Source organism: Dipodomys spectabilis, unplaced genomic scaffold (genome assembly GCF_019054845.1).
Source record: "Dipodomys spectabilis isolate Male_0828 unplaced genomic scaffold, ASM1905484v1 ptg000119l, whole genome shotgun sequence".
Classification (NCBI taxonomy): Eukaryota; Metazoa; Chordata; class Mammalia; order Rodentia; family Heteromyidae; genus Dipodomys; species Dipodomys spectabilis.
In genome coordinates, this window is record NW_024870796.1 from 3385845 (window position 1) to 3411288 (window position 25444).

The following is a 25444-nucleotide window of genomic DNA, read 5'->3' on the forward strand; positions in this document are numbered from 1 at the left end:
TATTCTTGTTGTTGTCTTTTTACTGTGAATGTAAATGGACAAAGCATCGTCTCTGTTCCCGAGGGTGCTACCTGCCAACGGAGACACTCCGTGTGTGTGTGTGTGTGTGTGTGTGTGTGTGTGTGTGTGTGTGTGTGAAGTGTTTGACTCCAAATAAGACTTCAAACCAGCCCTGCATATTCGGAATGCAAAGAGTGTTCCGTTACCTCAAAGTCATTTTTCTTCTTCTTTCCTGGCTGGGTCACAGGATGAAGAGATGAAAGTACTTAATGTATTAAGACAATCTGAAAAAAACAAGCAAACAAACAAAAAAAAACAACATAGCAGTCAGAGTATTTCCCTCCTCCAGCTGTAATGTTCCAGGGAACATTTTAGGAAAGTACTAGCAGCAGCCCAGTGCCAGTAGCTCACGCCTGTCATCCTAGCTACTCAAGAGGCTGAGATCTGAGGATCACAGTTCAAAGCCAGCTCAGGCAAGAAAGTCCATGAGACTCTTATCTCCAATTAAACACCTGCAAACCAGAAGTGGTGCTGTGGTTCAAGTGGTAGAGCGCTAGCCTTGAGCTGAAGAGCTGAGGGACAGCACCCAGGCCCAGAGTTCAAGCCCCACAACTGACCAAAACAAAGTACTACCAGCATTTCTTCTATACTCCTGGTAGTTTCCAAGCCACCAGGAGCATCAGAGTTGGGGGAAAAGAATGACCTGATAAGATAGGAGATGGAACAGGGCTCTGGTAGCTCACACCTGTAATCCTAGCGGAGATCAGGAGGCTGAGAACTAAGGATCACTGTTCATAGCCAGACTGGGCAGGAATGCCTGTGAAACTTTTTATCTCCAATTAACTATCCAAAAAAAGCCAGAAGTGGAGCTGTGGCTCAAGTGGTAGAGCAGTAGCCTTGATTTAAAAAGAGCTTAGCACCAGCACCCAGGCCCTGAGTTCAAGCACTAGGAAGGTGGAAATCAATTAATATTGCTGTAGCATTTGTTCTGAGCTGTGCTGGGCTTCCAAGAGGCCTGTGTGGCCTCCCCCTGGAGGAGCCGGCTCCCGCGCGCCCCCTGTTGGGAGCCCGAGGATGCTGCACTCATTTCTACTGGGTTGTTGGTTTTTCTCTGCCACCATTACCACCATCACCCACCACCATCCCGTCTTCCTTCTCCTCACCATTTCCCCTATTTGCCTGGCCTGCTGCACTGATGTGTAGGACCAAGCCTGGGCATCCTCTTGCCTTTCTAAGATGTTCTATTCAGCGTGAGGCAGAGGGGTAGGCTGTCCTGGACTACCACATGGCTAGGAAGGAGCAGACTTTAACTGGGATGAGCTCCTCACATCAGGAGTAGAGCAGGTTTTATTGCTGCCCCAAGTGAAAATTCTCTTATGTAGTATGCCATGACCTGGACAAGTCCTGATTTTGTTTTGCAAGACTGACGTCTTGGAATTATTTCAAGAAAAATAATCAGATATATAATTAGGTACAGGGCCTTAGAAGGGACCCTGAAGATTCAGCTTTATTAGCTCCACAATAACAACACTAGTTGCAATGTCAAAACAGAAGCGGAGGTGAGCCAGCAAACAGCCAAGGTAGATGTGCAATGTGGGCCAGCAGCCCCCTCTTCAGGGCAATCGTATACCTGCAAGTGAAATTCCTTGGGGCAAAGAAAGCATGATCTTCAACATAGCCTGTCTTAGTTAGTGTATCTCTGGTGATAAGGAATGACCCGGCAGGTTATCTGATACAGAAGAAATGGTGACTCCTGTCTCATAGGTCAACCTGGGACTCTGGAGTAGGTAGACCCTGCCAGTCACATCCTGGGGCACCTTGGAAGGCCATAAGACGTACCAGATTTTGGGAGAAGACCTGTGTGTGTGGGGGGGGGGGGGGATCTGAGTTCCCCTCCACCTCGCCCCATGCAGGTCCCATCCGCTATAGCAAACCTCATTGCCCCTCTAACCCTACTGTATTTGGAACTCTGTTACCTTTAGCTGAGACCACAATAACTGCTGGTATACAAAGGTGAGCATAAAACTGGCCTCTATTTAGCATGGGTTATTAACCCTTTTTTTTTTTTTGTCATCTGTTGGCACTATTATAGCCTTGGTAGGCTGTCATATAGACTCATGTTGGCACTTACTGTACCTGAGCCATTTTGGTTCATGTGAGAATTGCCATATAGTTTATTGTAAATGGGACTCTTGAGAGAGGAAGAGGATGTTGTTAATACTTAGGCCAGTTCACAGGCACAAGGCAGATCTGGGAAGTGTGGGTGACCTGAATCAGCTTGTAATGGTGCAGACTGGCTGCTGGTGTTTGTGTCTGTCTATGTAAGGGCTCCCTAGTTGAGCGGGACCCCATGTTATGGATCAGAGGCCTGTAGTGCACACCAGCTTGCTCTTCTGTTATGTTAACATTGCTTTAATCTTAACTGCTGTCACTTGTTAATTCATTTACCCCTTCATTCATTGACTGTTTTGGTTCCTTTTCATTCACTTTGTACTCATTTTTTTTCCCCATTAAATTTTGCATTTACTTTTGAGTTTTTATGGTGTCATTTTTGGGGGCAATAGCTGTGTGGTTTCAACAGGTTTCCTGAGTGTGTTCATATGCTCCAGCTGTGGTGTGTGCTGTGAATTTATGGCCGTCATCTACTTCTGTACGAGTTAACATTTTCAATGTGAATCCTGCTGTGGATGTCTATGAAGGGCTTGGGAATGGCTCTGGGACAGGGACAGTCTTAGGAAATAGGAAATGCTGTCAGTACCCATGAACCTTTACTGGGCAGATGGGAGCAAAGCAGCCCCTGTCTTCAGGGGAGTTTGCTTCCTCATCTAGGAAGCTGCGCACTGGAACTACTAACCTGTGTGCCCTCACCTCCTCTAATTACATGCATTAACTCCTTTCATGCTCATTGGAATCCTATGGTCAGGGAGAATTGCTCTTTGCATATGTGAGGCACAGTGAAGTTACATAATTATCGTCCCCTCCCCAAGTCATACACTAAGCAGAGCTGGGATTTGAACATTTGAACCCTTAATATTTGAGGAATAAGTAAACCCCCCGCCCCTTGACGTCCCAATAGGCTCACAGACTTTTGGTCAGTGTTAAAAGTGACAGCATGGTTGGGGGACCCAAGATGGGCTCATAGAGATGGGAAGTCCCGGGAGATGGGTACATGTTCGGTTGAAGAATGGCAGACTGTGGTTGGAGAGAATCACTTGGGTACATTGGAGATGGCTTGTCTTTGCTGGGCACTGGGTGACCCTAAAAAGACCAAGATGAGGAGAATGGGGACTCAGCTGACAGCCCAGTTGGAAGGCTAGCATGCAGTCCCCAGTGAAGGCATAGCTAGCTGACTCTACCTGTGGGAGGCAGGGTGTGGAGAGGCCAGCCCTCCGTCAAGATTTAAAGCACAGGAGCTGGGAATGTGGCCTGGTGCTAGAGTGCTTGCCTAGCATGCATGAAGCCTGGGTTCAATTCCTCAGTACCACATACACAGAAAAGGCCAGAAGTGATGCTGTGGCTCAAGTGATAGAATGCTAGCCTTGAGCAAATGAAACTTAGGAATGATGCCCAGGCCCTGAGTTCAAGCCCCAGGACTGGCAAAGTAAATAAAGCTCTAGTATGGGTTTCGCTCAACTGGCAGAGTGCCAGCCTTGAGTGAAAATACCAAGTGAGAGCCTGAGATGCTGAGTTCAAGCCCCTGTACCAGTGCACACATGCACACATGCATGCATGTGCGTGCACACACACACATACACACACACACACACACAGAGGTGGATGATATCTACAATCTCCTCACAAGAATTCTGTGTCGGGACTGGGAAGGTGGCTCAGTGGTAGAGTGCTTGCTTTGCATGCATGAGGCCCTGGGTTTGATTCCTCAGCATCACATAAGCAGAAAAAGCCGGAAGTGGCTCTGTGGCTCAAGTGGTAGGGCACTAGCCTTGAGCTGAAGAGCTGAGGGACAGCGCCCAGGCCCAGAGTTCAGGCCCCATGACTGTTGCATGCATGCAGCCCTGAATTCCATTCCTCAGTACCACATACACAGAAAAAGCCAGAAGTGGTGCTGTGACAAGTGGTAGAGGGTTAGCCTTGAGCAAAAGCATCTCAGAGACAGTGCCCAGGCCCTGAGTTCAAGCCCCAGGACTGGCCAAAAAGAAAAAGGGGGGAAAAAAGAAAGAAAAAGAAGATTCCCAGTGTCTATATGCAAGTGGGATGTTTAAAAAAGGGGGCTGGGAAGGTGGCTTAGTGCTAAAATGCTTGCCTTGCATGCATGAGGCCCTGGGTTCAATTGCTCAGCACCACATAAGCAGAAAAGATTTGAAGTGCCACTTCAAGTGGTAGAGTGCTCACCTTGAGCTGAAGAACTAAGGGACAGTACCCAGGCCCAGAGTTCAGGCCGCACGACTGACAATAAAATAAAATAAAATAAATGAGGAAACTAAAATAGGACTCTGGGTCCTGAGGCAAAGTTAAGCAGCAAGAAGAATTTTTGTTGTTGCTGTTGGTCTTGGGGCTTGCACTCAGGGCCTGGGTGCTAAGCTTTTCTGCTCAAGGCTAGCACTCAAGAGCTTTGCCCACACTCCACTTCAGTTTTCTGGTGGTTAGTTGGAGATAAAGAGTATCACAGACTTCCTTGCCTCCGCTGGCTTCAAACTGTGATCCTCAAATCTCAGCCTCCCAAGCAGCTAGGATTACAGGTGTGAGCCACCAGCACTCAGCCAAGCAAGCAGGATTGTTTGAACCTGCAAGTGGTCCAAGTCCATAGAAAGACAAGCACCAAGTAAAGCTCCCTTACCCCCCACGGCTGGGGGTTCTCGGGCCTTCTCCCTCCACAAGGTTGAGAGTGCATTGGGCCCTAAGAGACTCAGGTTACATTCTACTCAGTAGGATGACAGGCCTAGGTGACTGCCAGCAGTCACCCAAAGCTAGAGGGAGGGAAGTTGATATAGGTCCTATATATATGTGATATCTATCTATCTATCTATCTATCTATCTATATATATATATATATAACATTTTATTTTATTTTTGGTTTTGGGGCTTGTACTCTGGGCTGGGTATTGTCCCTGAGCTCTTCAGCTCAAGGCAAGCCACCGTGCCACTTCTGGCTTTTTCTGATTAATTTATTGGAGATCAGAGTCTCATGAACTTTCCTGCCCGGGCTGGCTTTGAACCATGATCCTCAGATCTCAGTCCCCTGAGTCTCTAGGATGACAGGTGTGAGCCACCAGTGCCTGGCAAAAATCTATCTATTTAAGTTCGGGATGCTTTTCCCTTGTAGATCCAGGGAATTATATTTTCATTGGTGATGTCGCCATACCAGTCTGCTAGCTGGGCTTTCAGTGCATCACTTTAATCCCCACTTTCTCATTTTAGTCCTTCTGAGACCTGAGGAGGCAGAAGAGTGATGGGTAGGACCCAGGGGAGCGTGGTTCCAAGTTCACTCAACAAGTTCAAGTGTACAGCGACCCATAAATGCAAAATAAGATTCAGACAGCATTGGAAGCAATTAAGCATGTATTTATTTGTTAACACCCCCTCCCCAAGAGCCCCAACTAACAAATGTGTATCCAGGAAAGGTAGAGCTATATGGTGATTCTGTTAATATAGATACCAAGATGGTCTATCTGGCCCTTGACCATAGACTCTGTGCCATTCCCCACCCCCGCCTCAGAACTCCGCCCACTCAACAAAGCAGCCGTTCACAGTGGAAAGAAAGGCTCTGCAAACCACCTCTAAATGTGTGGTACAGGCATTCAAATCTCCAACATGGTGGGCTGACATCTTTGCCAGCTGGGCTTCACCATGTAGAGAATGGCTCTCTATGTAGTATGGCTTCAGAGAAGCAGCTGGCTTCTCCTTCCCTTCCCTCTTCCCTCCCTCTAGCGCCCCTCTCCTCCTCCCAGACAGCTCTGGGGATTGCCCCCACAGGTGATTTGTAAATACACAATCAATTAGCATATAATCCTTTAGACTAAGAAAACTCCCTTGCTTCAGACTGACCAAGGAATAATGGACTCATTGAAGAGGTAGGACTGGGAAACTGGAAGGAGATGGTCAGCCCGGGTGGGTAGAGCAGCAAGAACTGGTCAATCCAGGCCCCAGCCCTTGTCCTTCAGGCCTGAGTCAAGGTCACCCTCTGACCTCATAATCTAGCTGTAGTACCAATCCTTGATGAGCAAGGAACAGAATCTAAGAGCAGATTGAATGAGCATGTATTCCTTCTGCTCTCTTCTAAGGACGGAAGAAATCTCAATTGTTCTTTTGGAGCCTTCTTGCCTTTCTTTCTTTCTTTCTCTCTCTCTTTCTCTCTCTCTCTCTCTCTCTCTCTCTTTCTCTCTCTCTTTCTCTCTCTCTTTCTCTCTCTCTTTCTCTCTCTCTTTCTCTCTCTCTTTCTCTCTCTCTTTCTCTCTCTCTCTCTCTCTCTTTCTCTCTCTCTCTCTCTCTCTCTCTCTTTCTTCCTGTACCTATCCTGGGGCTTGAACTCAGAGCATCTTTTGCTCAAGGCTAGCACTCTACCACTTGAACTTCAGCTCCACTTCTGGCTTTTTTTTTTGTGATTAATTGGAGGTAAGAGTCCCACAGACTTTCCTTCCTTCCCAGGCTGGCTTTGATCTCAGATTCCTGAGTAGCTAGGATGACAGGTGTGAGCCACTGACTCTTCCTTCTTATTACAGGATTCATAATACCAATTACAGGATTCACAGGTGTCTAAGCAAGGGGGGGGCGGGTCTAACTAGGCATTGGGTTAGGGACAGAGACAGGAGCTGTTGGGTCGAGTCAGAGCTGTCTGTGTAAGCTTCTCAGGTGCTGCTTTACAAGTTCCTTACAGTAGCCAAACCGCTCAGGATCAACCTGTGTCAAAACAGAGTGGCTAGATGTGAAGCAGACATCCAAGGAGTAGACAGTTCAGTGTCAACATGTTGCATGAAGCAAGCAGGGTGCAAACCACACAACTTTAGAGCATTCAGTACCACCTTAGAGATAGCCATTTCCAACCTCGCTAAAACTGTCAGCCATCTAACTACCCATTCCATCCAGCATCACCTTTCCATCTCCCATGCCTGGTACCATGCATTCATACCAGGAGGGGACCTGCAATGTGTGGTCCCCAATATTAAGCTCAGGATTCTCCCCTCTCACAAACTAATCCTTTTTTGGCCACATGAGCAACCACTGCAATCCTGTTTTTCTCCTTGTCAGAAATGTGTCCCCATTGCTCTAGAGAAGGAAGCTAAAGTTTCTCATATTGATGTCTACAGAGTATAACTTGAAAGATTCTTTTTTTTTAATATCAGTCTTGGGGCTTGAACTTGGTGCCTGGGCACTGTCCCTGAGCTTCTTTTGCTCCAAGCCTAACACTCTACCACTTGAGCCACAGAGCCACCTGTGGCTTTTGCTGTGTATGTGGTACTGAGGAATCAAACCCAGGACTTCATGCATTGCTAGGCAAGCACTCTACCCCTAAGCCACATTCCCAGCCCTTTGGGCCGATTCTTGCCACAGTTAACCAAGGCAAGAACATCTTCTGGGAGCCCTGTATGGCCATCATGGGTCTCCTAGTGGAATATCAGAGTATATCAACTTAAGGGGATAAAAGACAGATGCTTGCCCAGGGGGATGCTGGGGGCAAAGTTGATGTTTACCTGTGCTTTCTTTAGCAGATCAGATGTAGGAGCACACCAGTCGGGTATGAGCCTCTCCAACTCTAAGGTGATGATGACCAAAGCCAGTGTGGAACCTTTGAACTGCAGTAGCTGGTGGCCTGCTATACAGTGTTGCAGCTGCCTGGTCAGGGACTCGACGTGGAGAGAAGGATTTTTCTGAGGCAACAGTTCTACCACATGGGGCCATGTCAGGACCACCAGGGCGTGGAACTAGAGAACCATGATTGTTGTTGTTGTTTTTAATGTTAGAAACAAACAGATCCCTCCCTCTCTCATACTTTTCCTATGTCAATGACCAAAAGTGGGAACAATTTCAGGGTCTAGCAAATGCAATCCTACTCTTCTTATTCCCATCCATCACCTTCCCCCTTAAAAAAAATGGGGGGAGGGGACTCCATTCTGAGACCAACTTGAACTTCAATCCTGGAGAGGAAAAAAAGACAATCTACTTTGTGTCTTGGTCCTCAGAAGCCCTAGGATCTAGATACAATGTTTCCATTCGGAAAGAAGAGTTACATACTATTCCAGATTATTAAGACTGTAACAGTTTCGAGTCTAAAAGAATGGAATATGCCATCTTAGATGAAAGAAGCAGAAAAGTTACTTGTATCTTGCTTGACAGGAGAAGCAACTGTAACTTTGTCAAGAGTGGCCAGTTCCCATCATAAAATAGCCCTGCCGTGATTTAATCTTCATGAATCATAACAAACCCACACCCTGTGACGTGACATTTCCACCTTGCATAATTTTGCCTTACTAACAGAATCATATCCTGAAAGAGGTCTATCTTTACCCTCGCTCAAACTCTCAAACTAATGTATGATATTTTTTTAAAGTGCCAGATCAATAGGGTCTAAAGCTTCAATAAGGGTTGTGTGTAGGTGAACAAAAGACAGCTAAGTGATTGTGTGTAAATTGTAGCAGAAACAGACAGCTATTTATGTACAATATTCATAGAATGGAAAGTCAAATATTTTTGCAGTGTGTATTTAAAAGAGAATCACCATAATAGTGCCGTCTTTAAAAAAAAAACAAGAGAGAAAATATCTTTTGTCAAGTGAACTTAATGTCCTGCAGTAATGAGAGTGGTAATACGATGTGAGATGTCAGATCTATTTGTTTTTAACTCTTCCCTGTGCACTTTGTGGGTGGCGCCATCTCCCCGTGGTACATGTGGAAGGGGCATGTGCACGTCTGTGTTTTGCTGTTCTATGTTGTAATACAGCTGTTCCAAAGGCACACCAGAGTCTCAGTGAGACTCTGAAAATTCCCTGTGCTTACTGTAGTCAAAAAGTCCAGCGATGTCCCCATGTGGACGTCCCAGTACAGTGTGTCCAGAATGGCCAACTCCATCCTCAGCAACTCATTTGGCCTATAGCCAGAGCCATAGTGCTCTATGAAATCTTTCACACATGGGATTGACTGTAATACAAGAAAAAGAAAAATAAAAGAGGCCAAAGCCCTATAATCATGTCATCGTAGCATTTGTTTTCTTATCTAAGGGGACTGGGCAGCCATGATGGGAGTTGAAATGTCTTCCAGTAGACTATCAGAAAATGCTTTTGAGACAAACAAACAAACAACAACAAAACAGCCTGGTGTCGGTGGTGGCTCATGCCGGTCATCCTAGCTATTCAGGAGGTTGAGATTTGAGGATTGTGGTTGGAAGCCAGCCTGGGCAGAAAAGTCCATGTGAATTGTATCTCCAATGAATTACCAAAAGCTGGAAGTGAAGCTGTGGTTCAAGTGGTGGAACACCAGTCTTGGGCAAAAAAAGGACAGCACCCAGGCCTTAGTTCAAGGCACAGAACCAGCACACACACACACACACACACACACACACACACACACACACACACACACACACACACACACACTTTGTATTGAAGGAAAGAAACATACTGTTTCCCCCTCTATTTCTTCAGCCCAGGGAGACTCTGGAAATGGAAGTAGTTACCTCATCCCCAAAGTGGGAGAGGTCAGAGGGCATTGAGAAGCATCTGGAAGGGTATTAAGAGAGGCTTTTCCTAAGCAGAAATCCCCAATGAAACGCAGCTGGTTGAGCAAGCTCCAAGAACTTACAGGAGCTTCTCCTCTACCACTGGCATATGGCTTCTCTCAGAGAAGGCTCCTAGAGTCTTTAAGGCCCACAGGCACAGCCAAGCCAAATCTCAAGTAGCTTTCTGGAGTGGACTTTAAACCACATGGTATTGTTTTTGCTTTTGTTTTGCCAGTCCTGGGGCTTGAACTTAGGGCCTGGGCTCTGTCCATGTGCGTCTTTTGCTGAAGCCTAGCACTCTACCACAACTTTTTCTGTGTATGTGGGACTGAGGAATGGAACCCAGGGCTTCATGTATGCTAGGCAAGCACTCTACCACTAAGCCACCTTCCCAGCCCTAAACCACATGCTTTGAGAAGCCTTTTCCCCAACTAACAGCTCTGCCCTCCAGGAGCTCAAGTCTTGGGATATGGGGCCAGGAGAACTCTCTCTCCTCCAGGAGAGTTCAGTTGTGTTACTTTTCTACTTGTGGGGAGTCTGAGAAGTTAAAAGAAGAGACAGCAAAGAAACTAGGAAGCGAGTGGATTCCTAAGGGTATCAACTTTTTAGAATCTCCAAGTGACAGAGTTATATCCCTGCCCCTTGTCTGCAACTTAGTGCAGACAGACTTCCAGGAATGCGTACCTCCTCTTCTTCATTAATTTTGACAGCAAGCCTCAAGGAAGTAATTGTGATGATATGGAGTAAACGCTCTCTTACCTGCATAGAAACACATTGGAGCAAACTGTGAGCGCCAGGAACAAATAGGAAAGCATCGGTGGGGATGAAAGGGGATGAAAGACAATAAGGTTTTGCCCAGTGATGGTAGTTCAAGCCTGTCATCCTAGCTACTCAGGAAGCTGAGATCTGAGGATTGCAGTCCAAATCCAACCCGGGCAGGAAACTCTTGTGAAATGTTTAATTACAAAACAAGCAAACACCTTGAGAAAAAAAACTCAAGGACAGCACCCAGGCCCTGAGTTCAAGCCCAGGACACACACACACACACACGCACACGCACATGCACATGCACATGCACGCAAGCACGCACACACACACAAAGCTTTCTGCCTTTAGTTTTAAAGACAAAAAGACATTTTTTTGGCTAGTCACTAGTGACTCACACCTGTAATCCTAGCTAATCAGGAGACTGAGATCTGAGGATTGAAGTTTGAAGTCAGCAAGGAAGGAAAGGCTGTGCTATTATCTCCAATTAACCACCAGAAAACCAGAAGGGGTGCTGTGGCTCAAAGTGGTAGAGAGCTAACTTTGAGTAAAAAAAAGTGCCCAGGCCCTAAGTTCAATCTTCATGACTCCCCCCCCCCGCCCAAAAAAAAGACTTTTTTTTTCTCCATGAAGCAGAAAATTAGTGTTACCTTTTTTTTGGGGGCGGGGGGGGGAGGTCTGTCCTGGGGCTTGAACTCTGGGCCTGGGCGCTGTCCCTGCGGTCTTCAGCTCAAGGCTAGTGCTCTACCACAGTACCATAGCGCCACTTCTGGTTTTCTGGTGATTTATTGGAAATAAGAGTCTCATGGACTTTGCTGCCTGGGCTGACTTTGAACCATGATTGTCAGATCTCAGCCTCCTGAGTAACTAGGATTACAGGCATGAGCCACCAGTGCCCAGCCTTGGTGTTACTTTTATATGGCCAATGAAAAGGCTCCCCATTTCAGAACCATGGGGTTCTGTTCGCCAGTCCTGGGGCTTGAACTCAGAGCCTGGGCTCTGTCCATGAGCTTCTATGTGCTTGAGGCTAGTGCTCTACCACTTGAGCCACAGAGCCACTTCCTGCCCTTTCTGTTTATTGTGATACCGAGGAATCAAACTCAGGGCTTCATGCATGTGAGGCAAGCACTCTCCCATAGAGCCACATTCCCAGCCCTTTGCTGCTGGGGAGTTGGCTCAGTGGTAGAGCACTTGCCTCGCTTGCATGAGGCCCTGGGTTCGATTCCTCAGTACCACATAAGCAGAAAAAAGCCAGAAGTGGCACTGTGGCTCAACTGGTAGAGTACTTGCCTTGAGCTGAAATGCTGAGGGACAGCGCCCAGGCCCAGAGTTCAGCCCCCAGCACTGACAAAATAAATAGATAAATAAATAAATAATGAATATTCCTTTGCTAAAGGGACTGACAGAGGAGGTAGGAATATGGTATCTTCTCAGGAATACAGTCTTGGCCTGGCCTTGAGACCCCATTGGTCAGGTCCAGACAATCAAGTCCTAGCTCATCATTGGGAGTCCTCACCCATCTAGGTCCTCTGTTCTCCCAAGTCTGATCATTCCTGAGGACCACAGGACATGGAGCTAGACAGATGCTGGGGAAGGATGTGGAGATGCTAATCCTTGAGAACCAGCGACACTACTTATTGTGCAATATGGATATCTACAAAGGCTCCCCTCTTGGTCAGCAATAGAGAGCTGCCATCTTGTTTTACCATCTGTTACCATCCCTAGAGGCCTGCCTACCTTCACAGAGGCCAGAAGGTGAACCAAGATGGTGAGAGCCAGGTTCATTGTGGCTTGGTTGAAGCTAAAGATGTTCTCAATGTTCAGGAGCCATAACACGAGGTTCTGGAAGGTTTGGCAGATCTCAGACTATTGGAAAAGGAAGAAAAGGTCTTAGTCTTGTGGTGGGCCAGTCCTGGACCACCAATGGCAGGAACCATCTGTGTAAGACAAAGCCCCTTTACCTCAAGTCCTGGTGGCCTAGCTGCTCACCAACTCACCCTTCCCTTCCCTTCCCTTCCCTTCCCTTCCCTTCCCTCTTCCCTTCCCTCTTCCCTTCCCTCTTCCCTTCCCTCTTCCCTTCCCTCTTCCCTTCCCTCTTCCCTTCCCTCTTCCCTTCCCTCTTCCCTTCCCCCTTCCCTTCCCTTCCCTTCCCTTCCCTTCCGTTCCCTTCCCTTCCCTTCCCTTCCCTTCCCTTCCCTTCCCTTCCCTTCCCTTCCCTTCCCTTCCCTTCCCTTCCCTTCCCTTCCCTTCCCTTCCCTTCCCTTTTCTCTTCCCTCTTCCCTTCCCTTCCCTTCCTCCTTCCCTTTTCTCTTCCCTCTTCCCTCTTCCCTTCCCTTCCTCCTTCCCTTTTCTCTTCCCTCTTCCCTTCCCTTCCCTTCCTCCTTCCCTTCCTCCTTCCCTTTTCTCTTCCCTCTTCCCTTCCCTTCTCTTCCCTTCCCTTCCCCTTGAGTTTGAATTCAGAGCCCGGGCACTGTCCCTTAGCAACTTTTTTTTTTAACCCAAGACCTGTTTGTTAGCCCAAATAGTTCCCTTCCCATAGCTTAGTCCACTCCTTCCTTTTCCACAGCTTAGCATGCTCCCTTCCTAGGCAACACTAGGTCCACGTAGCAAAGGCAGTAAATAATCAGCCTCCAATCCCCTTTACCTTGGGATGACACTTCTCTGGGGCAGCAACCACCATGTAAGGCAACAGGAGCCCCTTAGAGTGACCTTCAGGTCTGGGCAGCTGCAGGATCCTTATCTGCTATTTCCTCTGCCATGATGAAGCCCCTGGCCCACATGTCCACACCAGGGGCTCCGCCTCCTAGCCCCTTCTAGCCCCCCCTAAACCTCCTAGGTTCTATAGGTCACCTCAGACAATAGCTGGTGGTGTTCTCACTTCCTCCTGATGAGAAGGGGTCTTGCCCGCCCCTTCCCCAGCAATAAACCTTTCTTTGTTCTCAGTACCTGGATGTCTGCGTGGCTTTCTGGCAAAGTCCAAATAATCTAACACTGGTGCTCTACCATTTGAGCCACAGCTCCACTTCTGGCTTTCGAGTGGTTAACTGGAAGTAAGAGCCTTACAGATTTTCCTTCCATGGTCTGGCTTTGAACTGTGACCCTCAGATCTCAGCCTCCTGAGTAGCTAGGATTACAGGCCTGAGCCACTGGCCCTGGACTTCAGGGGTCCACTTTCGTCCTGGTTTCCCTCAAACGAAGCAGGGTTCTTTCCCCAGCGAATACTGCCAGCCACAGTCCTGGCAGGTGCGGGAAGCCAAAGGTGTCCCCCCCCCCCCCCCCCACAGGGGCTAAAGCTGGGGAAGCAGCAGGGTCTGCAGAGGGCGGAGTACCTGTGTGTGTGTGTGTGTGTGTGTGTGTGTGCAGAGGGTCATCTCAGGGATGGGGGACCCCCTGGCGGGGGGGGGGGGGGGGGGGGGGGGAAGGGGGAGGATCAGTACCTGGGGGCGGCAACTCCGCCACAGGCGCTCCTCTCTGCTTTGGGTCAGCTGCAGGTAGCGGAGCAGCTGGTTCTGGTCCAGGATGTCTCGCCTTTGGCAGTGCCACGGCTTAGGCCGCACTTGGGGCAGCAAAGGCCTGGTTGCAACGGTGGGGATCGGGCTGGACGGTCTGGAAGCCGGGGCTGGCAACCGCAGGAGCACCAGGGGGTCCCTCCCCGATCCAGGCTGTCTGGAGCCCCGAAACTTGCTCCATGGCCGCCAGGGAGAAGCGGTGGTCCGCACATGCGGTGTGCGGGGAAGACAGCCAAGGGCCTCCTGTTCCCCAGAACCCTCGACGGCTGCGATCTCCTCCTCCTCCTCCTCTGAAGCCAAGGCCTGGGGTGCGCCTGAAGCCATGGCGTGCTGGAGATACCGGGTGTGAGCTGTAGCTTCAGCCATTCTTTATAACCCCAGGTGCATTGATGCAATGCACCTGGGGTAGACACCTGGCGGGCCCGATGCCCCCCCCCCCTCCAGTCCTGGGGAGGTCTGGACCAACTGCGACCCCACCCCCACCCCCAGGCCTGCACCCCATGTCAGGTCTCCAGCTCCAAGAGGGGTGGCTGGTGATCTGGTTGGCAGCCTGGGAGGTGGGGGGGAAGCCTACATGGTGACTGGTGCTTCATTCGATCTCTAAAAGACCTCATCGATCCCTCCTTCACATGGGAGTTCAGAGTGTATTTAATCTCATTAGTCGTTGCGTCTGGAAGTCCGACTGTCGATAAAGGTGCCGGGAAGAAAAATACGAAGACCAGAGAACATATGAAATGTGTATTCTAGTTTAAAGAAAGGCGATGAACGAGAAGACGATGAAGTAGGTCGACTCAGATCTACTTATTTCTCAGATCTACTTCAAGGAGGAAGACTATGAAACAGGAATTCGGGAAGGCAAAATGACTTTTTTTTAATTTAAAAGATTTGTTTTGTCGATGCTGGTCCCGGGGCTTGAACTCGGGGCTTGGGTGCCGTCCATTAGCGTGCTTTGCTCTAGGCTAGCGCTCCACTACTTGAACCACAGCCCCATTTCCCGCCTCCTCCTCCTCCCTCTTTTTTTTTTGGTGGTTAATTGGAGATGAGGGGCTCACGGACTTCCTTGCCCGGGCTGCCTTCGAATCTCCATCCTCAGATCTCAGGCTCTAGGATTATAGACAGGAGCTACCAAGCGGAATGGCAGCACCGCGCAGGCGCGGCCTCCAAGCCCAGCGTCCTAGGAGATGGCCGGGGAACGCTTTGCGCAGGCGCGGCCTCAGTCAGGCGTCCTCGGAGATGGACTCGGAAAGCTTCTGCGCAGGCGTAGTGCTAGAGACTGGGTGGAAACTGGGAGACCAGGGATTGGGCGGGGCGAGCTCCGAGTGCGCTTGCGCACTGCGCGTTCTCGCCCGGGGAGCCGCAGTCTCGAGGGCGCCAAGGTGCTTCAGTCGTCTATCGCCAGCCTCTCCCGCGAACCCGGGTGTCGTTGGGTTGCACCCCCCCCCCCCACCCCACCCCGAGCGGAGGCGTCCGCCGGGGGTACGGGAAAGGAGCCAAGATGCCGGTGAGGAGAGCGCGGCTCCAGACGCTGGGGTTCTTCATCCCAGCGGCCTGGCTCGGGGGCGCGGCCGTTGCCATAGAAGCGCGAGCGGGAGGGCGGGCGGCGCGGTGGGGCGGGGCCGGGCACCCCTGAGCCTGGGCGGTTTTAGGGAACCGGCCCGGGTTGCCCCCCCCCCCCCGCGGGGTCCGTCGGGGCGTGGTGGGGGGGGGTCCGGCTCGCTTCGGGAGGCGCCGGGGAGGAGGCCGGGTCGCCTGGCCCCCGCTGCGTCCCGTGGGGCCGCGATCCGGTGCCTGGCCCCGCCGGCCGCTGCGCGGGGAAGGCCGCCGAGGGTCGTTGGGATGCCGGGCGCCCCGCGTGGCCTCTGCACGCTCCGCGGAGCCCGTGTTCCAGGCTCCTGGACTCGGGGCGGGGGGGGGGGGGGGGGAGTTCTCCTGGGCTCAAGCTGTCATTCCGGTCGTGGCGCTGTGGCTTACGGTGCAGAATGCCGCCCGTGGGTGTCTTTGTGTGTGTGTGTGTGTGTGTCCACCCGCCAGGATTTCACGGATGGTTGTGGTGTCTTCCTGGGGGGGGGGGTGTTGTAAATCTAAATAATAATAATAATAATCGAAATAATGATGATGATGATGATGATGATGAAAGGGTCATGGAGAGAACTTGGGCCATAGACGGTTAGGTATTGGTCACCGAGGCCTCAGTTATTTAAGCTGCCTGGGCCCCTTAGTGAGCCCACGTAATTAAACGTCTCCTCTTGGGAATAGTATCAAGATGAAATAAGATCAGGTACTGGAGACTTGAAGGACAGCGCTGGACGTTTAGTATTCAATGTTACTGTTAGAGGTAAATGTTAAAATCGGTTCCTAGATTCTGTTTGTTCTTTTTTCCTTCAGTTACCAAGTTACTGATTCAAATGTGGTTGATATTGTTGACTTTGGAAAGAGAGAAGCTTGTCTTTTTTTGGGGTGGGGAGGGTCATGGTTAGCATCCTGGCATCCCAAGGCTTGAACTCAGGACCTTGGTTCCCCCTCCCCCTCAAGACTAGTGCTCTACCACTTGGGCCACAGGTCCACTTCAGGCTTTTTTTTGGGGGGGGGGGGCTCCAGTCGTGGGGCCTGAACTCTGGGCCTGGGCGCTGTCCCTCAGCCCTTCAGCTCAAGGCTAGCGCTCTACCAGTTGAGCCACAGCACCACTTCCGGCTTTTTTCTTTTTTTGCTTATGTGGTGCTGAGGAATTGAACCCAGGGCCTCATGCATGCAAGGCAAGCACTCTACCACTGAGCCACCTTCCCAGCCCCCACTTCAGGCCCTTTTGATAGTGGAATGGAGATAAGAATTTCATGGACGTTCTTTCTTGGGTTGGCTTTGAACTGCAATCCCCTAGCCTCCTGACTATCCAGGATTATAGGGAAGAGCCACTGGCACCCAGCTATTTTTTTTTTTTTTTAAATTTTGAGATTGTGGGGCCTGAACTCTGGGCCTGGGCGCTGTCCCTCAGCTCAAGGCTAGTGCTCTACCACTTGAGCATAAGCTTTTTCTGCTTATGTGGGCCTCATGCATGCAAGGCAAGCGCTCTTCCACTGAGCCACCTTCCCAGCCCGTATTTTTTTTTTTTGGGTCCGGTTGTGGCCTGAACTCTGGGCCTGGGCGCTGTCCCTCAGCTCTTCAGCTCAAGGCTAGCACTCTACAGCACTTGAGCCACAGTGCCACTTCCGGCTTTTTTCTTTTTGCTTATGTGGTGCTGAGGAATCGAACCCAGGGCCTCAGGCATGTAAGGCAAGCGCTCTACCACTGAGCCATCTTCCCAGCCCCTATTTTTTTTTTTTTTTAAATGGTAGTACTGGGCCTTGAACTGAAGGCCTCACATTCTCTCTTGAGAATTTACCAAATGTATCAAAATCAGTTTGTGTCCTTGGTCAAGGCTGGCACTCAACCACTTGAGCTACCTTTCCACATCTGGTTATTTGCTGGTTAGAGTTAAGGGTCTCTTGAGATATCTGCTCAGACTGGCTTCAAACCAGGGTCCTCTGATCTCAGCCTCTTGAGTAGTTGGATTCAAGTTGTAAGCCACCAGCACCTGGTTTAAGCTTGTATTTTTTTTTTGGGTTCGGTCTTGGGGCCTGAACTCAGGCCTGGGCACTGTCCCTCAGCTCTTCAGCTCAAGTTAAGCTTGTATTCTTGGGCAGAGGAAGAATCATACACATTTACAGACATAGGACACAGTCTTTTTTATTCTTTCTTGTTGGTCATGAGGCTTGAACTCTGGGGCCTGAGTGCTATCCCTGAGCTCTTTTGCTGAAGGCTGGGGCTCCTGAGTAGCTAGTATTATAGGTGTGAGCCACTGGCACCCTCACAAGATATTTAGTCTTAATGAATGAAGTAAATGGCTAGCATACAATAGGATTAAAGTGTGATGAATTGCAGAGTATTGCCATATGGGAATGCTGGCCTACACAGATGTACATCATCTACTTTTTATCCCAAAAGACTTTTATTATTTCTGTGGAATCGCTCAATTTTAGCAACTAATTAAAATACTTGTGAGCTAAATTCAGTCCCTTCACTACTTGTTTGCCTGTATGGTGAAGATAGAAAGAGATTAATAAAATGAGGAACAAACTAAAGTAAACGTGTGCTCTTGGATGAGGAGAGCAGGACACCATTTAAGCCTTTAAAAAAAAAAAGCAGTTGACTAGTCAGTGAAGTTTTCCCAAAAGAAGTGGCTATTGTGCTGAGATCTGAAGGATAAATAGATGCTATCTAAATGTAGAGAGTACTGAGGAATGTTCCAGGTTTAAGCAACCTAAAAAAAGCCTAGTAGTAAGCCTGGCACCGGTGACTCATGCCTGTAATCTTAGCTACTCAGGAGGCTGAGATCTGAGGATCGAGGTTCAAAGCCAGCCTGGGCAGGAAAGTCCGTGAAGCTCTTTTTCTTTTTGGTTGGTTTTGGGGCCTGAATCTGGGCCTGGGTGCTGTCCTCAGCTCTTCAGCTCAACACTAGCGCTCTACCACTTGAGCTACAGCGCCACTTCGGCTTTTTCTGCTTATGTGGTGCTGAGGAATTGAACCCAGGGCCTCATGCGTGCAAGGCAAGCGCTCTACCACTGAGCCCCAAGTCCGTGAAACACTTATCTCCAATAAACCACCAGAAAACTGGAAGTGGTACAGTGGTTCAAGTGGTAGAGTGCTAGCCTTGAGCTGGAGAACTGAGGGACAGCGCTCAGGTCCAGAGTTCAAGCCCCATGACAGATTTTTTAAAAAAAGGTGGCGGTGGGGGGGGGGGAGTAGGAGTGGCTGGGTATTACTGGTGTTCATGCCTATAGTTCTAGGTACTCTGGAGGCTGAGATCTGAAGATCATGATTTGAAGCAAGCGTGGGTAGAAAAGTCCAGGAGACTCTTATCTCCAGTTAACCCTCAAAAAAGCCAGAAGTGGAGATGTAGTTCAAGTGATAGAGTAACAGTTTTGAGCAGAAAAAGCTAAGGGACAGTGTCCAGGCAATGAGTACTAGTTCTAGTACTGGCACAAAAAAGAAAGAAAAGGCAGAAAGGAAGGACCAAAGAAAAAAAGGCCAGTGGTGGAGGTGGAGGAGCATGATGAGTAGAAAATACCATGAGTTCAGGGTGTTTGGGTTTGAGGGATTTTGTGAAATAAGGCTAGAGAAGCAGACATGGATGGGAGCCATTTTGCATTTTACCTTTACATTTCTTATTCTTATTGTAAGATTCATAAGACGCCATTGAGTAATTGTCTGTGACAGGACTAACGTTATGTGGACACTGATTGGCACAACAGGCAGGTTAATTAAATGTAAGAATAGAGTTAGGAGGCCATAATCTAAGGCCCAGACAAGGCGGGGGGTGGGGGGGTGTCTCATCAAAGGACAGTGGATAAAGGCCGTGATAGAGAGAAGTGTATTGATATTATCTGTTACTTGTCAATGACAATGTCAAAGTCACTGGCAATGGCTTCTATTTATTTCTTTTTAATGCATAGAAGAGTACCTGAAGCAGTCAGAACTGAATACCTAATTTCAGTGATAGGATTGTGTTTGAACACAGATTTTTGTCTTTTCCCGCCAGTCCTGGGGCTTGAACTCAGGGCCTGGGCACTGTCCCTGAGCTTCTTTTGCTCAAGGCTAGTGCTCTACCACTTGAGCCACAGTGCCACTTCCAGCTTTTTCTGTTTATGTGGAACTGAGGAATTGAACCCAGAGCTTTATTCATGCTACCACTGAACTACATTCCCAGTCCTGATCACAGATTCTTAATTATGTAAAATTTCAAAAGTCCTATTTATAGATACACACGTCAATACTAAGACATTTTTCTCTACCATTGGATTTTTCTGTCCTTAATTTACTGTTGTCTTCTGTGAGGATAAGCCATATATGGGTATATGATTACAATTTTTACTGATATGTAGAAAATAAAAAGAAAGAAGGCCTTATTATATAGTCTGATTTAAACTTGTTAAACACGTTTGCCTATGGTTCCCACAGGGAGAAGTTCTAAGAGGATGTCAGGACTTTCGTGCAGAAAGACAATCAATAATATACTAGCTATTTTCTCCTTGGACAGCATTTGCTACAGATGCAAGTTAGATCCCTCCCTCTCCCCTCTTTTGTACTGCAAAAGAAACTATTTTCTTATTTGTATCTTTTTAGTAAAGCACTGAAACAGCAAAATAATCTTTTTCAAAAGAAACTATTTTCTTATTTGTATCTTTTTAGTAAAGCACTGAAACAGCAAAATAATCTTTTTCAAATTAGAAATTTGACATGGCAAGGGAAAAATTAAATGGTCTTTTCATTATTTGTTAATATTGTCTCCACCAGATCAATAAATCGGAGAAGCCCGAGAGCTGTGATAATGTGAAGGTGGTTGTTAGGTGCCGGCCCCTCAATGAACGAGAGAAGGCAATGTACTACAGACAGGCCGTCAGCGTGGACGAGATGAGGGGAACAATTACTGTTCATAAGACTGATTCTTCCAATGAGCCTCCAAAGACATTTACTTTTGATACTGTTTTCGGACCAGACAGTAAACAATTGGACGTTTACAACTTAACTGCAAGACCCATTATTGATTCTGTTCTTGAAGGTTACAATGGTAAGTGAACATGCAACTTACTTTAAAAAATTATTGAGATATAATATTAATGCTCTACAAATTCATTTGTTGTATCTGTAAAGTTTGATGAGTTGTAGAAAATATATGAAGTTGAACCAAGTGCTGGTGGCTCACACCTGTAATCCTGAGATCTGAGGGTTGCAGTTCAAAGCCAGCCCTGACAGGAAAGTCCTTGAGACTTTTATCCCTAATTCACTAGCAAAAAAACAGAAGTAGAGCTGTGGTTCAAGGGTAGAGCACTAGCCTGGAGCAAAAAAGCTCAGGGACATCACCTAGGCCCTGAGTTAAAGCCCCAGGACTGTCACAAGATAAAAAAGAAAAAGCAAAAAAATGGTTAATTTGCTTTGGCAGAATTTTGCATCTGTATTCATGAGAGATATATGATGTAGTTTTCTTGTAAAGTTTTATCTGATTTTGGTATGAGACTAATGTTGTTGTAGAAAATGAGTTGAGGATTATTTCCTTTTCAGATTTCTAGAAGAATTTGCCTAGAATTAGTATTTCTCCTTTAAATAGTTGATAGACTTCATCTATATAGCCACCTGTCTGGGTGAGAAGGTTTGTAAATTTTACCAGATTCAATCTATTGAATAGATTTGTGGATACTCAGTTTATGTTTTCTTGAGTGAGTTTTGATAATTTTCTGTCATGGGATTTGTATATTTCATTGAAGTTGATACTCCATTGGCAAGAAGTTATTTAACATATTTAGTATGTTACAGTGCAATAATATTGCCTTTTTCATTCTTGAAAAGAGTGGTTTGTGTCTTCCCTTTTTTATCCTGTTTAGATTAACTAGAAGTTTATCTATCTACTGATCTTTTGAGAGAAAGTTTTTTTAAAATTAATTTTTATCTTTCCTGTGTTTTCTATTTCGTTATTTTCTGTGTTGATGTTTATTGTTTTTCTACTTTGGGTTCCATTTGATGTTCTTGTACTTTCTCGAAGTGGATGCTGTGTTTGTCGTTTTCAGAGCTCTTTTCTGATGCAGGAATTTATTTGGCATGAATTATCCTCCAGGGACTGTTTTAGGGCATCTAATAGGGTTGACATGTTTTCATGTTCAAGCAGTTTTAAATATTTTCTACCTTAGGACTTCATTATTTTGTCTATGATCGCTTGATTAATTAAAAATGTATTAATTTCCAGATATTTTGAGGTTTTCCAGAGATTTTTATTTAATTCTATTTCAGTCAGAGAAAATAATTTTGAGACTTGTTTCACATTCTAGGATATAACCTATAATTAGGGGTGTATATTCTGTTGTTGGATGGAGTATTCTATAAATGTCTATTATTAGATCAAATTGTTTGATAGTGTTGTTCAGCTTCTTCCATGTACTTACTTATTTTCAGTCAACTTGGTTTATCAATTATTGAGAGAAGTGCTTAATTCTCTGTTTTCTTATTTGCACATACCTTACAGTTCTATCAGAATTTTTTGCATGTATTTTGAATCTCCTTGAGCCAGTGTGTAAATGCTTAGATTTTTATATCATCTTGATGAATTAACCTCTTTTTAATTATGAAGTTTATCCTTGATGACATTCTTTGCTGTGGACTTTGCTCTGTCTGGTATTAACACAGATACTCTAGCTCTCTATTGTTTGACAGAAATATGGCATATCTTTTTCCATCCTTCTAACCTAATTATTTTTTTATTGAAAGCACATTTCTTTGTGTAAATCAATTTATTTTATTGTTATTATAAAGGTGATGTACAGAGGGGTTACCGTCTCATAAGCCAGGTACTGAGTGAGTACATTTCTTTTTTGGAATACATCACCCCTTCCTTCGCTCTCTCCCAGTTTTTCCCTCTCATCCCTACTCACAAGTTCTGTATTTTTTTTATTTTGATTTTGTTGGTCATGGGGCTTGAACTCTGGGGCCTGGGTGCTATCCCTCAGTTCAAGGCTAGCGCTACCACTTGAGCCACAGCATCACTTCTGACTTTTTCTGCTTATGTGGTGCTGAGGAATCAAACCCAGGGCCTCATGCATGCAAAGCAAGCACTGTACCACTGAGCCACCTTCCCAGCACCCTACTCACAAGTTCTATAGTTTATTTGTATTGAGTACCACTGCTGCATTTGTTCACCCTTTGTCCTACCATTTCTATGTCTTCCTTTGCCCCCCAAAGATGGATAAACACACAGAAAAGAAAAAAAAACGTGTTTCCATTTCCTGGAGTTCATTTTGATAAATATTATATGATCAGAGGCAGGGAGGCATTGTGCCTTCGTGTTCCTCCTTTGGTCTCACTGTGTGAGACCTGTATAATTTATCATGTATTTTAGATCTAGCTTCCGCATATGAGAGAAAACATGTGCCATTTACCTCTCCGAGCTTGCCTTACCTCATTTACCATGATTTATTCTAGGTCTATCCATTTCATTGCAGATGACATTATTCTGAAAGCATATTTCTAATAAGTAGCTGCATTAGAGGTCTATCCTGATGATTATCCCAGATTCAGTGATGACTTGGAGGATTCATAAGACTTATTATATTCTAGTACTTAAGGAAAAATAGGCTGCTTGCCTAGCATGCATGAAGCCCTGGGTTTGATTACTCAGTACCACATAAGCAGAAAAAGCTGGAAGTGGTGCTGTGGTACAAGTGGTAGAATGCTAGCCTTAAGCAGAAGAAGTTCAGGGACAGTGCCCAGGCCCTGAGTTCAAGCCCCAGGACTGGCCAAAAAAAAAAAGGAAAAACAATCTGTATAGGGGAAAGGTATATGAAGCAACATTTCAAGAAAACCTGATGCAGGCTTTGAAGATTCTTTTCCCATTGGTCACACAGAATCTGTGGCATGCTTAATTCTTTTCATTTTGAGTATGAAAATATTGCCACCAGCTGGATGGGATTCTTTTGCTCTGCTCAGATAGGAGTTGTGGGTAAATGAGAAGCTTTTCCTATGCTGGCATTGCTGGTTTTTGAGTGCCCAAGGCCTGAGGCTAGACTGATAGACCCAGAGGCTACAGCTTTAAACCCTAAGAGCTGGAAGCCTGTTACTCCTGGCTTCAGATGACAAACTTATAGATTTGGATACTCAAGTTGGAGACTTACCCCACTTGGCTCAACCACCAGAGAGCCTGGCATTTAGCAGCTATTGTAATCCTTGTTTTCTACTAGCAGCGGACAGCCGCAGGCAGCAAGAGGCAGTGCCTTCTAGTGTTACAGCTCTTATGAAGGCCTTAAGGGCTGGAACTCCCAACTCTACTCTCATAACCCTACTGTTATGGCACTCAGGCCTAGGGTGTTGGGATCCTCAGCCCCTGACAGAAGTTAGTGTTTAATCTTTCAGGCCTAGGCCATCTGCAACCTCGGTCCCTAACGCTTGGCAACTCTCTGGAACTCTTCTGGTGACCAGAGCCCAGTGTCTCATCTTCAGCTTTTCACAGCCTTTATTGTCTCTGTTATCTCTACTCTCCATCATTCCTTCCTTGTCTGCTTTCTGGAACTCGAGCTGTCTCTCCTTGCTACTGCCATGGTTGCTGCTGCCAGTGCTGCTGCCTTCTCTGTTGTAATAGAACTGCTGCTTCTGCCACTAGCTCAATCTGCTTAACTAGTGATAAAGATTAAAAATAAGAAAGAGAGAGAAAGAAGCCTTTTATTGGGTCTTGTGTTATACCACCAGGGGGACAGCACAGGAGAGTGTTTGTGGGCTAACTTCCTACATATATAGTAAAACATGGGTGTGGCTAGAAGGTCTTGTACCAATCAAGGCAGCGAAAGACTGAGTTTGCTCATAGCACCATCCCTCTTGTAGACAAGGGACCATCGCACCAATCCTGTAAGTCCTTCCATACAAATGAAGGACTGTGTTTGTACCAGTCACGTGTCTTTCAGCTGTGCAACCATGGAATTACTTCTCCTCTGGTTTGGAAATGGCTGCAGGGTCTTCTAGAATTCACAAAGACTTGTGGTGGCAAAAAGTTCAGCATGAGCTGTTTGAAACAGTCATGGCTGCTACTGCAGGAGCCAGAGGTGTGCATTGGCAGTGGTGGTTACCGTGTAGTTTCTTCAGGGCATCTGATAGTGTTCAAAGCAGCTTGTGCTAACAATAGGTCAGTCCAGCTGTCTACTTGACTGATAGTCCTTCACTCAGTCAGGCCATTAAAGAAGAGTATAGCTGGGTGCTAGTGGCTCACACCTAAAATCCTAGCTACTCAGGAGGCTGAGATCTGAGGATCATGGTTCAAAGCCAGTCCGGTAGGAAAGTCTGTGAGACTCTCCAATTACACAAGAAAAACAGACGTGGAGCTGTGGCTCAAGTGGTAGAGCTCTTGCCTTGAGCTGAAGCACGCAGGGACAGTACCCAGGCCCAGAGTTCAAGCCCCACAACCACCACCACCACCAACAACGAAAAAGTATAGCAGCTGTAGATTGAGTCAAATCATCCAGGTGACCAACATTTTAGCTTATTTAAAGGAAAAATAGGCCAGATTCTGGTGGCATACACCAGAATCCTAGCTACTTGGGAGGCTGAGATTCAAGGACTGGTTTTGAAGCCACCCCAGCAGAAAAGTCCTGGAGGCTGGGCTAGATATGTGGCCAAGTGGTAGAGAGCTAGCCCTGAGCGAACAGTGAGCATGGGGCACTGAGTTCAAGCCCCAGAGCCAGCAACCAACCAATCAACCAATGCTAAACAAAAGTGTTTATAGTAAAGGCTTATCATTAACAGTGATTGTTTTTCTTCGGTACTGGGGTTTGAACTCAGGACCTCATGCTTGCTAAGCTGGCATTCTGCCACTTGAGTCATGCCTCCAGCTCTGCTTTTTGCTGGTTGTTTTGGGTAAATCTATTGAACATTTCTGTCCACCTCAAATCAAAGTTCTCTGGATTTTAGCCTCCTAAGTAGCTAGGATTGCCAGTGTG

At 47.0% G+C, this 25444-nt stretch overlaps 2 protein-coding genes across 2 annotated transcripts in view; one reads left to right on the top strand and one right to left on the bottom strand.

Moving 5' to 3' along the window:
- Positions 1 to 6783: 6783 nt before the first annotated feature.
- Ccni2 (cyclin I family member 2) lies at positions 6784 to 14267 on the bottom strand. The gene is made up of 6 exons (XM_042688835.1): positions 13872 to 14267; positions 12172 to 12300; positions 10354 to 10428; positions 8952 to 9092; positions 7650 to 7880; positions 6784 to 6858 (listed from the first exon to the last, which is right to left on the bottom strand). The coding sequence occupies exons 1-6, from the start codon at positions 14265 to 14267 to the stop codon at positions 6784 to 6786; spliced, it is 1047 nt and encodes a 348-aa protein (XP_042544769.1).
- A 1103-nt stretch (positions 14268 to 15370) lies between these two features.
- Positions 15371 to 25444, top strand: part of Kif3a (kinesin family member 3A) — a 45245-nt gene continuing 35171 nt past the window's right edge. The window contains exons 1-2 of the mRNA XM_042688846.1: positions 15371 to 15444; positions 20271 to 20544. Coding sequence (XP_042544780.1) covers positions 15439 to 15444; positions 20271 to 20544 — 280 coding nt within the window. The 5' untranslated portion in view covers positions 15371 to 15438. The remainder of the gene's footprint in view (positions 15445 to 20270; positions 20545 to 25444) is intronic.